Source organism: Cucumis melo, chromosome 1, assembly GCF_025177605.1.
Source record: "Cucumis melo cultivar AY chromosome 1, USDA_Cmelo_AY_1.0, whole genome shotgun sequence".
NCBI classification, from domain to species: Eukaryota; Viridiplantae; Streptophyta; class Magnoliopsida; order Cucurbitales; family Cucurbitaceae; genus Cucumis; species Cucumis melo.
In genome coordinates, this window is record NC_066857.1 from 19345324 (window position 1) to 19359205 (window position 13882).

Sequence of the window (13882 nt, forward strand, 5' to 3'; positions counted from 1 at the left end):
AAATGCCCAAAGTTTCTTTATCGATCAGTTTACACAGCATGGTCTCATTGCCTATCATTGAAAATTTTCTAAGTGAATTGAAAATTTTGAATTCAAAGATTGGCCATTTGAGACTATCAGTAGGATTGGTTGGTGACATCTTAAGCCAAGTGGGTATCATAATTAGTAACATCATAAGAGTTTATCAAGTTGATGCTAGAAGTGGATTTTTCTTTTTAGGTGGATTCTTTGTTGAGGCTTTTTTGCTTTATTTTGTGTTTAAGCCAACAATTGTTTGGATAATCAAAAGAACTCCAAAAGAGAAGCCAGTGAGTAGCACAAATATTCAAGCTGTTATTTTTTTGGTTTTGTTGAGTTCTGTTGTGTCTGTTTTATTCGGTTAACCATCAATTTTTGGTCCTTATTTATTGGGTTTGATCATTCCTCATGGCTCTCCATTGATCATCTCTACTGTTGGTAAGCTCGATTTAATCGTTACCGAGTTGTTTGTCCCGATTTTCATTGCTATTTCGACTTTACAAGCAGATATGTCAAAAATGTTTGTCGCATGTGCGTCGGGATTTACACGATTCAATATAATCGTTGGGATCATAACATTTTTGGTCAAGGTGATTTCTAGCTTTGTTGGTTCATTGTACTGCAACTTGCCTGTTCAAGGCTCTTTGGCATTGGCTTTCTTGATGGAGCAATAAAGGTGTTGTAGAATTGCTCTTCATCACAATTCTCAGAGGATATGATGTATGTATATCTAAAAGGTAGGTGTAGGAAATATTTTTCATGTAACAACCAACAGGATGCCATATTTATTATTTATTCACAAAGTTCATTGTTGTTTCTAGTTTGTTGCCATATTTTTCAGTCAGGTTATGGCAAGGAGGAAATACCGCTGGCCCTGGTGTGGTGTTTTTTCTTTTGAAGATTAAAAAAAAAAAAATCTTTGTGATATGTGGTTTGCTTGCTTTGAACGACCTTTTTTTCTCTTAAATAAGTTGGTTTCTGTTTTTTACATTTTTGTTTTGTTTGTGATATGGATACTTAGTTACGTAGGTTTCGGTTGCGAGACTTGCAATTATAACTAGGTCATAACATTGTTACTTATCAATTCAACCATCTTGATGTCTTTTACAGGGAGATATCACTAAACAAATGACTGCAATAGAAGAAATGGTTGCAAGTGAGTACAATTAGCCAGACCCTTATCTTTGTGACAAGATCTTGAAGATGGTCATTTGTGAAGCGTTCTAGTTTGCTATTAGTTGCAATTTTAGTTATTGCTCTCTCAATATATTCTTTTTCTTTCTTTCTTTCTTTTTTTCCAAAGGATGATCAGTGTATAATAATTAAGCTTCATAATTTCTTTGTATTTGGAGCCAAGTTGTATATAAATGTACACATTATTAAGATTTCATTTTGTATATGTACAAGTAAAAGATTTCATTTTTAACTATTTGGTGTCAGACAAAATGGACAATAATGCAAGGATTTAATAAAAATAAATTTGAAAAAACGACATTAAAGATAGCTTTAATGTCGGTTAAAAAAAATTAAAGACATCTTTAATGTCGGTTATCCACCGACATTAAAGATAAACCGACATTAAAGGCCTTCAATAACACCTTCAAAGATGTCGGTTTATAACCGACATTGAAGGCCTTTAATGTCGGTTTATAACCGACATTAAAGATGTCTTTAATGTTGGTTATAAACCGACATTGAAGCCCAACCGACATTAAAGTCCTTTAATAACGCTCGCAAAGATGTCGGTCGCCAAGTGACATTAAAGGCCTTTAATGTCGGTTTTAAACCGACATTAAAGGTCAAATTTCTTGTAGTGAGAAGAGGAGAAGAGGAAGGAGAAGAAGAAAAAGAAGAGGAGAAGATGGGGAAGAGGAGGAAGAAGAGGAGAACATGAAAAAGAGGAAAATGGAGAAGAATTGAGACGAAGAAGGAAAGGAGGAAAAAGAATGAGGAGAGACAGGAGGAGGAATTAGAAAGGAAATATCAATGATAAAAAATGATAAGAGATTTAGGACGTGAAGAAGATAGTGGAGGTTTTGAGATTATGGAGGAAAAAGGCAGTTGAGATGGATTTTGAGAATGGCAAAAATGAGGAGAAATAGGAAGGAGGGAGACGATTAAAAAGTGTTTGGAGTAATAGATCTGGTGTTGAAGTCCCATTCTTTTGCAAAAAGTTGATTGGAGTACAAGTCAGAGCAACCAGTACTCAAGTAGATACACCTCTATTTGTTTCTTGTGTTTAGGTGTTGATTGATGAAATGTCATGAATTCGACCTCCGACCTACATTATATTGACTAACACAAGGCTGATATGGCATAGCTAACATGCATGGTGCAAAGATGCTTGGGACAAGCAGAACAAGCTATATCAACGCCGTCCTATGGATTACATTTGTTTAAAAAAAAAACCTCCTTGTTAGGACGAATTCTCAACAGCCTTCCTATGTTTTATATATATATTTTTTAAAATCATTTATTAGGATGGGTCCGCAACACCCGTCTTTTCAAACAAAATCTTATTTCTCTAAATACTTTTGAAACTGTGATATTTTGATAAATATTTTAGAAAACTCCATTATTAAAATAAAATGCCTGAATGTGGAAATAGGAACCTTGTATACCTATTTTCTAAAACTCGAAGACTAAAATGATAGAAATTAGAACCTCGATACCAATCATACATATTTCTAAAAATTAAAGGACCATGGAGGAAAAATTATATTAATTTAGCAATTTGGAAAACTATTTATCAAGATATTGCTCTTTCAAAACTATTTAATTAAATAATGTAGTTTTGAGTCTCTCTTTGGTCGAGTCTTCAAGACTTGACCAATTCTTTTTCTCTCTCCTTGGTTGAGTTTTGACCATTCTACTTTATTTTTTCTTATTTTTTTTCTCCCTCTTTCTAGTTTAATTTTTTTTAATTTAATTAAAATGTGAAGAAAAAGTTGTAAGGAATTAGTTAAAATGTGACTAGTGAAGGTTTAAATTTTTGAATTAAAAAAAGGTTAAAATGTGTTAAATTAAGAATTTGAATTAAAAAATATCGTGGTCCTCGTCTTGAATAAGAATTATTTTAACTAATTCTTATTTTATCTCATTTTATCTTCTCTCACATTTTAACTAATTCTTATTTTTTTAATTTAATATTAATTTATTTTTCTTCGTCTAACGAAAAAAGCTACCATTATTCATGTTTTTTTCTGAAAAAATTGGTTCAATTTTATTGTTATTGAAACATATTTAAAAAAATGTGTTCTTTGTAAAAATTGATGAAATTTCTTTCAACTTCTTTTTCTTTTTCAATGTTTTTTACGTTTGTTACTTGGCATGATAGATTTGTAATGATCAACCATTTATCAAAATTTCATTACTTGAGTGTGAAATTTTCTGTTAATAAGTACTTCGTTCGGTTTATATTAATGTTATTTCCAATGGATATTTACCGTTATAATTCATTTGTTTTATATTTATTAAAGGCGTAAATTTATAATAATTACTTCTGAGTGGAAAGTAATTAAATATAAAGCAAAATGTAAATACAATAATTTAACAGTTTTCATTTAATGAAAATTTAAAAAAAAAAAAAAACAATAACTTTGACGTCGTTGATTTCTAGTGGTTGTGCCCATCGACTCTGCACTCTTCGTTGGTCTAGTCCCTCCTAATTCTCTTGTTGTTATTGCTCATTTGGTTGTTTGAGTACTGCTGCAAGTGCTTCACAGTATAAATATTTGTTATGTTCTCCACGATTGCGCCCGTGTTCATGCATGTATGAAGTATGAAGATGATAGATCAGCCTCTAAATCATAGTATGATTGCCTAAAGTTTGACGATGATGAACTTGCGTTTAAATTATAATATTATGTTATGAAGTCTGGCGATTGACCTGATGGAAAAAAAAACACTGGAGACATGCAGCAGTGGAAATAAAGGATAATGCTTTACTCTATATGCATCTAAACGATTTAGAAGCTAACATGCACATGCTATGCGATGGACATAAACGAAAGGGATAAAAGGTATATAAAGAAACTTATGGCTATGGTCCCAAATATACCAAAACAACAAGCACCCAGTCTTTCTTTTGTCCCATCAAGAGAAAGATCCCACTAAGGGCATTCAGAGTTTTGGTTGAGGAAGATAATAACCATCATTAATTCACTACAAGAAATCTGGCCTTTAATGTCACTTGGCGACCGACATCTTTGCGAGCGTTATTAAAGGGCTTTAATGTCGGTTACGCTTTAATGTCAGTTTATAACCGACATTAAAGACATCTTTAATGTAGGTTATAAATCGACATTAAAGGCCTTCAGTGTTGGTTATAAACCGACATTTTTTAAGGTGTTATTGAAGGCTTTTAATGTCAGTTCATCTTTAATGTCGGTGGATAACTGACATTAAATTTGTCTTTAATGTCACTTATGATACATCTTTAATGTCGTTTTTCCACCGACATTAAAGATGTCTTTTTTTTTTTAACCGACATTAAAGTTGTCTTTAATGTTTTTTTCAATTTTATTTTTATTAAATTCTTGCATTATTGTCCGTTTTGTATGACACCAAATAGTTAAAAATGAAATAGTTTACTTGTACATATACAAAATGAAATCTTAATAATTTGTACATTTATATACAACTTGGTTCCAAACACAAAGAAATTATGAAGCTTAATTATTACACTGATCATCCTTTGGAAAAAAAAGAAAGAAAGAAAGAAAAAGAATATATTGAGAAAGCAATAACTAAAACTGCACTAATAACAAACTAGAACGCTTCACAAATGACCATCTTCAAGATCTTGTCACAAAGATGAGGGTCTGGCTAATTGTACTCACTTGCAACTATTTCTTCTATTGCAGTCATTTGTTTAGTGATAGCTCCCTGTAAAATACATCAAGATGGTTGAATTGATAAATAATAATGTTATGACCTAGTTGCTAGTAGAAATATTCACATTTGATTACTAAACTTTTGAGGGGGAGTACCAATACCAATCTCACCAAAATACTGAGCATTCAAGTAATTCTTTAATCCAACAATATCATAATCACAGTTAGTTACGAGATGAGGATGATATGATAGTTCCAAACAAAGGCAAGATTTTGTTAACTTCCCATGAACAAATTCTCCTTTAGTTACTTGAAAAATATAAGTGCATAAAAAAAATCCAAGCATCTAATAAGTGACCACATCTACATTTCTTGCTTTGTTATCAACTTTCTATTCATGTTTTTCAAAAACCAAGTCAAGTTTTGATAAATAGTCACCACCATAATAGTCTTTTCATTGCCAAACAAAAGAACCAAACATAAAGTGACCACCAAAACAGTTCTAAATATTAGAAGAAACTCAAAGTTGGATCTTGAATTCGAAAGGTTAACTGAAATAAACCTGATCAAAAGGAGTTGGGAGCTTCCCACGACAGAAATTAGATAAAGTCCATGTTGCATTTCTCAGCATGGATAATTTTGAGTGCTCATTTAGTTGACCAAGTAACGACACTAGTGCACAATGGCTATGAACAAGATCCCTACAACTTGGAGAGTCACCAGCAACATTACCTAAGGCCCACACAGCCTGTGCAAGAATAGGAAATGATGTTATTAAGCAAATCAAGTAATAGTGGTGTTATCCAAAAAAATAAAAAATAAATAAACATTCTAATTATTTTTTCTTGAACACAGTATGATTCATATTTAAGATTTTATGCTTAGGTTCCCAGCATTTTTTAATAGAAATAACTACTTTCAGAACAAATGAAAGAATACAAAGTCAGTACAAAAAAAGTAGAGAAATAGTTATAATAGCACAAAAAAAATGAAACTATCTACAAAACATATCAAAAATGGTTTTCACTAATCAAAAAGTACTACTTTATATTATTCTCAACACAAAGAAATACTAATAACCAACTGATTACCTCAGGAATTGCAGTGGCTGTTTCATCCACAATTAAACTGTCATCTTCAATCCAAGACAAGAGACCTTTCCCCCTCGCTGCAAGCATAGCAGATCCTCCACCACTCAACTCACCTATTAGATTATGCTTATTAATATCTCCACCAAACTCTTAATTGTTGATATTGATATACTATTATTACCAACACTACTAGTTGAATCTATCAAAACAATGCAACACAATTCTCTTTTATATGTTCATTGGAGGTCTAGCCAACACAGTAAGGACGGTGGAACATAAATGATTTTATCATAATGCACAATTCTCTTTTATATGTTCATTGGAGGTCTAGCCAATTCAACCATACCTCAGACCATCAATTACAGTAACTCTAAAATCAACCAAACTAACTGAGACATATATTTTTCACTAACAACAATAACACATTCATATGTTCATATATAAAACTAATAAAAAAATATGTTTATTACAACATAAAAAATAAACACAAACGTTAGAACTTATTTCAACAAGATGGTTTTCATTCCAAATCTTAGATGAGTGAAGAATGATGTTAAAGATAGTTAGTACAATAAAAATATAAGAGAAAAAGAGACATAAACATTTGACCGAATAACAAAAAATAGTAATTTAATGTCCAGCAATCCAACAATTAGGTTAAAGAAATTAACACAAATCGACAGAAACAATAATAATGTTTCTTTCTCTTTTCCTTTTTTTTTCCAAAAATTTATTGGTTAGTTTATAAATATGAAATTTGTAAGACAGTCTATGTACATTATTGAAAAGCTATTAAGAAGTTAGGAGGGAAAATTTATATGTCATTTATCAAATCTTTTAATTAAAAAAATTGCCGGAAAAAAAATAATAAATTGTAGAATAAAAAGAAGACGACGTGTGCAATTTCAGGACTTTGGTTAGGCCGTTAGGGCAAAGTCAAAGGGAGAGCGACGGCCGCCCACCATCCGCCTTACCTCACCGGGCGGAGAGTATAAAGAAGGCGTAAGAACACGCCGTCGATGAAGACGAAGGAACATTTCTATCGTCCATCCGTTCTCTAAACGGAACAATCTTCGGTTTCTTGTCACTATTCATCATCTCTTCATCAATCGACAACAAATCAACGACGACCATTTCAGTATCCGGCGGGTCCTCCACCGCGACGCGACCTTCAAGCATAACCACCACCATCGCCATCCTCGGCCTCAGCTTCGCCTGTTCTTGTATACACCATAAACCCACACAAACCAGGACGAAAGAGTAGGAAAAGCTATTTAGCGGCTAGTGGTCGACGAAAGGGCTAGGCACGATGGTAGCGAAGGCTGGACATGATCGCGCAAACATAAGGAACGAGGACGACGAACGAGCACAATAGTGACAGACGCAACGGTGGCTGGGACGACGACAACTGTGTGCGCGGTGACTATTCGCCAGAGAAGAGAGGGTTGAAAGTGAGATTGAGAAGAGATGGAAGAAATTGATAAGGAGAGGGAAGAAATCATGTGGCATGGCATCGTGAGAAAGAAAAGAGTAAAGTAAGAGAGAAGATACTTAAGTTTTTAAAAAAATTAAAAAAAAAATTAACTATACCTTTAATGTCGGTTTGAAACCAACATTAAAGCTCTCTCTCTAATGTCGGTTTAAAACCGACATTAAACATGCACATTTTAAAAAGCGACATTAAAGCTCCGTTTTCATTTTTTCAACCGACATTAAAGACCATATTTCTTCTAGTGATTAGTTGGAGATGAAATCTGGTATGCAACTTATTCGTGACAATGAATTTGGTATGTAACTTATTCTTGACAATTTGGCATGAATGATCTTGAGGTAATCTATTATATAGATTTAAAATATTTATTCTAACACAACCTTCTTCCGACTTCATAAATTGAATGACCAACTTTATTGGTGTAGACTCTGCTACTTCGTATGGTGTGTCTCTTAATAGTAAAAACTTAACCATATGTTGTAGCGTTTCTATCTCTATAAATCATTCCCTTATACAATTTAGTGTCGTTTGTCACTAGTGGGACTATCATTGGATTGTGTTCCTAAGCACTATCTACTACATTCATATCCAACTTACTAAATGAATTTAAGGGAAATTCATGTTCACGACCATCGAAGTCCATTTCTTCAAATTCATCATCAATATCTTTTTTGAAGTTTCTATATTCATTGTTAGATAGCATTTCTTCTTCATCGTACACTGATTGTGCATCTTATTTCGAATCAGCATCAACATATTCTTCAACTAGGTGCGGTTCTGCATTTAAGTTTATAGCCAAATCTATCCTACTTACAGTCGTATATATGCACCGTGTTCGAAAACGACAGTGCAATAAAAAATATAATGTCCATTGCTTGTTCATTCAAAATAAGGAATGACATAAACCTTACTGATTTAGATGATGTTAAATTTAGGTATCTATATATTATCTATATATTATCTCTATATGGTTTGAACTCATATTCACACCAAGTGTTCCCACCATTTGGAGGAATTGTTTTCCACTATTCGGATTTATATTAAAATTTCCGAATGGAGGTTGGTCATAATCAATCTGATACAATAACATAAATCACAAAAATTAAAACTAAAATAGATGGAACCAATTAAAAGATACAAAATTACAAAAATAGCATATAAATAAAATCACATAAATCACAAAAGAATTAAATTAAATTAAAATGAACCAATAAAAAATATAAATTCACCTAAATTAGGAAAATAAAAGGGGTTTTTTAAAAAACATAGTAAAGTGACAAAATATTTATAATGTATAGAACAATTTCGAAAACGAAAAAAGCCCACAGGTCCACAGTAAAAAATACCAAAAATGTCCCAGTCAATAACGTCGTTAACAACGCGCGTAATATATTGGTACACGATCGTTTAGATTTAGATATTGTTTAGTACACGATCATTTAGATTTGAGTGGCCAAATCTAAATGATTTTTTCAAGATTCATTGTACATGATCATTCAATTTAGTTACACGATCATTTAGATTTGGTACATGATTGTTTAGATTTGATCATTTAGATTTGGGTAGCCAAATATAGATAATTTTTTTTCAAGATTATTTCGTTTAGATTTGGCTAGACGGTTTTTTTCAACATTTTTTTTGTACACGATCGTTTAGATTTGACTACCCAAATCTAAAATATTTTTTAAGATTTGACTATTTTTTATACACGTCTTTTAGATTTGGGTGTTTTTTTTTCAAGTTCTTTTATATTTAAATCATGATCTTAGATAACCAAATAATAGTTTGAAAAAAATTTAAAAAAAAATTATATTTGGTACACGATCTTGAACTAAATAATAGTTTGGAAAAAAAGAAGAACGGGGAAGAGAAGAAAGACGATGGAAAGAGAAAAAATATCGTAGAGGAGGAAGAGAAGAAAGACCATGAAAAGGAAGGACAACCCTGAAATATTTTAAAAAATGGTCGCCTTCATGGTATTTTTCATTTTGTTACACATGATGTAAATGTTTTGTCGGTTTGTTATATTTATGAAAATTTTCAAAAATAAAAATTAACTTATTTAGGAAAGTGAACAATAATTTTATATATGTTGGATCGTGTTTTATATTGGATATAAAAATTAAAACTCATGAGTTAAATTTACTACAATGATCTAGAAATTGTTTGAAATAGAATTGAAAGATCAACACCCTCATTAGTGATTGAATCATATATCTAATTAGTTTAATTATTGTTTTACTTATCATATTATAGTATACCCATATTCAAATATTCATATAATATTTTGAGCGATATTATATATCTAATAAGAGAACGATAATGATTTAAAATATTTCTTTAAAAAATATATGATAAATCAAAGTTTAACTTTGAAAAAATATAAAACAAAAAAACAAGACTTTCCTTTTTAGGCGACTATTGATTTTTTTTTCTAAAATTAAGTCTATAAAATTAACTTTCACCTTTAAAAATCTATATAATGTTTTTTTCTAAAATTTTAAAAATAAACAACTAACGAAAAGCACTATCACTAATTTTGAAAACCAAGAAAGTAAAGTTTTGAAGAAATAAAAAACTTTTTACAAATTAATTTTTTATTTAGATTTTAACTAAAAATAAGAAATTATATAAAAAAAATAAAACCTAAATGATTATTCAATAGAATTTGATTATATTTGTGAGGAAAAAATAGACTTTAATTGTATAAAGACATTTATATATATAAAACTTAATATAGATTGCATCATATAGTCTTGAATTATAGATTAAAAAAAAAAAAAAAAGACATGTGGAGATTAGTCACATATTAGACAAATTAAAGATGCAATAAATAATGTGAGATTAGCGTGGTAGTCTGTCTTCTACTAACTTATAATTATATCAAATAACTAAAATAAGAGAGATGTTGTTCGATTAATTATTAGTTTACCAGCTTAGTTAATTTAAATAATTTTTCCTTTCAGCCAATCATACATGTTGAGGTTGATGGCCTATATTTCGTGTCTTGTAGTTTGTACTTGTATCATACAAGCATTTTATTTATCTAATAAAATTAAGTGTTTTATTTTATTTGACATTTAGTTGCATTAAGACATAAAATTAATAAAGTAACATCCAAGGTTATCTTCTGTATGTGGAGACCTACAAGTGGATCATATTTAAATAATAGCTTAAATTGTTTGTAGTTTGGTGAAACTACGAATACCACCTGTTTTGCGGTTGTTACAATTGCTCTAAAGTGTGAAAAATGATTTTATTCTAATCATTTATTGTGTTGAGGCATTAGAGCGTGGAGTATACTATACATTGAGTTTGTATAAGACCGGTCCATGAAATGAATAGTTTCTCTTATTAACACCGTTACTAGTTGAAATCACATTTCACTACAATGACCATAGATGACTTGACTTGAATCCTTAGTTAGTTATGAACTCTTATCTATGAAGGCAATCCTTAATTTGATATGCATGGGTGAAAGTGGCCTATGTCGCTGACTTAATATGTCTACCATTTAGGAATTCGTCTGATTGAGGAGCTGGAAACATAACTACACAACAAAGAATTCACTTCTTCTTTATAGATAAAGTAAGTAGAGAATTTGCGCTCTTGAGGGCTGATTCCAAAGCTTGAATAATGTGGCACCACACCTTCTCTTGGCTCGAGAGGAGTTCAATTATAGTTGGACTATAACTTATTGTTTATTAAAGGGATCAATTATACTTAATGAATTAGATGCAACTATAGGGGCTACGCAAAACAGTAATTTTTGGTTAGCTGTACTTACGAGAAATTTGTAAAGGGCAATGCGCTGTAGATTGGTTATATCTAATGGACACAAAAATATATTTACAAAAGAAGAGTGTAAATCTTAGTCTTCAGTGGAATAACTAATAGTTAATGAATGGTGATTAATTTAAATTAATCTCATATCACTAGAGCTTCAATTTGTAGTCCATATGGTCCCCATGTTAGCTCAATAAGGATAAACGAGAATAAATTTTATTTTTGGTTTAATTTACATTATTCAAATTGATTAAAGCACTACAAGAAATCTGGCCTTTAATGTCGGTTTAAAACCGACATTAAAGGCCTTTAATGTCACTTGGCGACCGACATCTTTGCGAGCGTTATTAAAGGCCTTTAATGTCAGTTGGGCTTTAATGTCGGTTTAAAAGCGACATTAAAGGCATCTTTAATGTCGCTTTTAAACCGACATTAAAGGCCTTTAATGTCGGTTTTCAACCGACATCTTTCATAGTGTTATTGAAGCCTTTTAATGTCAGTTGGGCTTTGATGTCGGTTTAAAACCGACATTAAAGAGGCCAACAATGTCGGTTTATAACCGACATTATAGATCCCCAATAATGTCAGTTTAAAAACGACATTAAAGCCTTGTTTTTGGATCCATTTTTACAAATTTATTTTTATTTAATTGCTGCATTATTTTCCATTTTTTATAAATTGACAGTCGATCCGTGTAAATAAATATTTTTTCTCAGGCCAACAAATCAATAAAATTAATATTATTTAGAAACTTTAATATTTGTCTTTTACATTTGCATACACAAAATGAAATCTTAATATTGTATTTATATATAGAACCCGAACCCAGTGAGTAGGTTTCCCGGTGCCATGTCCCCGAATGGTGCGTAGCCAGCAGCGCCACACAACATTAAAAAAGCGTTGTCACCGACACACTCACTAGAGTTGCCTTCTTCATTGTCTTAGCCTCTGAAGGTGGAGATTTTAGAGTGTCCTGTTCCACAAAACATAACATACCTCCATCAATCAAATTGAAAAAAGAAGAAAAAAGGAAAAGGAAAAGGAAAAGGACATCGATTTTTTCCGAGATTCGTACCTGAACTTCAATGAGGATAATCGAGTATGAGTAGGCAAAAGCAATGTCTCCAAGAGCTTGGAAGCTCCTCCATACTTTTTGTGTTTGAGTGACAGTTCCTATGATAATTCCAGTCAAGCTCCCTCCAATTTTTCCATTTGCTAAAACAAATTACAATCAAAACAAGAACAGTACAGTCACAATCTTCTTCTTAAAATCGCATTAAAAAGGTTTTAAATATTATACTATGATCCATGTGTTTAATGGGATTTACCAGTAATTTGAGCAACTCCAAGGCCAAGTCCAATAGTTGAGTAAGTAAAAGACATAACAGAAGCAACAATGGAGAACCACCAAAGTTGATCGAAGTCTTTAATTTGGGAAAATATTATCTCTACAATACCAAAACCTATCATATAAGGATTACTGTTAATTTGGCATGGATCTTTCCCACCACTTGCATGAAAGCAATTTGACAATTTGACAATTTCCCACCACTTACACAAAGCAATTTGAGTAATAAACCCATATTTTGCCTCTCTATCTATAAGAACAATAATGAGTAATAAATTTTAGGTTTATCTAACATTTACTCCTGCACTGTATCCAAATCATAAACCCGCATATATATTGACCTCTTCGAATGAATTAAAATCACTACGAAAAAGGATGTTAAATGATTACAAAGATGTTATAAGAGTGATTATGAATATAACAATAGTGATTTAACCTTTCTAAAATCAAATTATTATCAAAGAATCAAACATTATCCTTCAGTCTATTTTGGTCATGTATAATCAGAACAGTAATGAAGAACAGAGGCATAACTACTTTTACAACTTCTATCACCAAACATGATATTCTATGATCAAATAACCAACGCTTTGATGACAGATCACTAACCAGACTCTGTAGAGAGGGAAATTCGATCTCTTAAGATCACAAGTTCATGCGTCAATTCTTCAGATCACAAGTTCATGCGTCAATTCTTCAGATCCCAATATTTTTCATTGAGACGTATCACATACGTGACTTTAGTGAACACAGTAACATTCATTAACTTTCTACAATTTTTATTTTCATTCACAACATGATAAGTTGATAACTGATAAGGGAGTGACCTTCGTTAATTCAACGCAGTTAAAATAAGATGAAAGTCTCGAGATCTAACTCCAAGTCTAGATTTGAACCATAAATGGACTCCACTGATATAGCAAATAGAACACAAAGGCAATAACAACATATAAAATGGGGCGAATAAAGAAATTCAGCTCACCTCTTCAACCAATGACTTTATTTTAGAAGCTGTATCTCTTTTCAAATGTTTCTTCCTCTTTGCTAGAAGTTCTTCTGAAGTTCAAAATACATACAAGTGAGAAATTCTATGAGCTCCATAAAGCTCCAGAAAAGAAGACAGGAAAAACAAGTAACACCACTGAAAAAAGAATATCCACGAGGCATGAATCCCATAACATCCAGAATTTAAGGACCCAGGTCACGTAAAAGAACCCTTGTGATTGGGAGAATCTAGGCTCTACATGCATTTCAGCAGAACTAATTTCAGCTGAATTACAAAAGATACAATTTACAGAAAAACCCATAAAGA

General features: G+C 31.5%; 1 protein-coding gene across 1 annotated transcript; it reads right to left on the reverse strand.

The window, feature by feature from the left end:
* Window positions 1–11947: 11947 nt before the first annotated feature.
* Window positions 11948–12752, reverse strand: LOC127149099 (amino acid permease 3-like). The gene is made up of 3 exons (XM_051084143.1): window positions 12551–12752; window positions 12298–12437; window positions 11948–12195 (listed from the first exon to the last, which is right to left on the reverse strand). The coding sequence occupies exons 1-3, from the start codon at window positions 12690–12692 to the stop codon at window positions 12112–12114; spliced, it is 366 nt and encodes a 121-aa protein (XP_050940100.1). The 5' UTR covers window positions 12693–12752; the 3' UTR covers window positions 11948–12111.
* Window positions 12753–13882: the final 1130 nt, after the last annotated feature.

Excerpts from the sequence above, each read along its gene's own strand:
- LOC127149099 (XM_051084143.1), bottom strand. The coding sequence starts at position 12,692 with ATGATAGGTTTTGGTATTGTAGAGATAATATTTTCCCAAATTAAAGAC. Across the intron at positions 12,438-12,550 it reads TGGAGTTGCTCAAATTACTG|CAAATGGAAAAATTGGAGGG; the intron begins GTAAATCCCATT and ends AATTTGTTTTAG. Across the intron at positions 12,196-12,297 it reads TTATCCTCATTGAAGTTCAG|GACACTCTAAAATCTCCACC; the intron begins GTACGAATCTCG and ends TTTGTGGAACAG.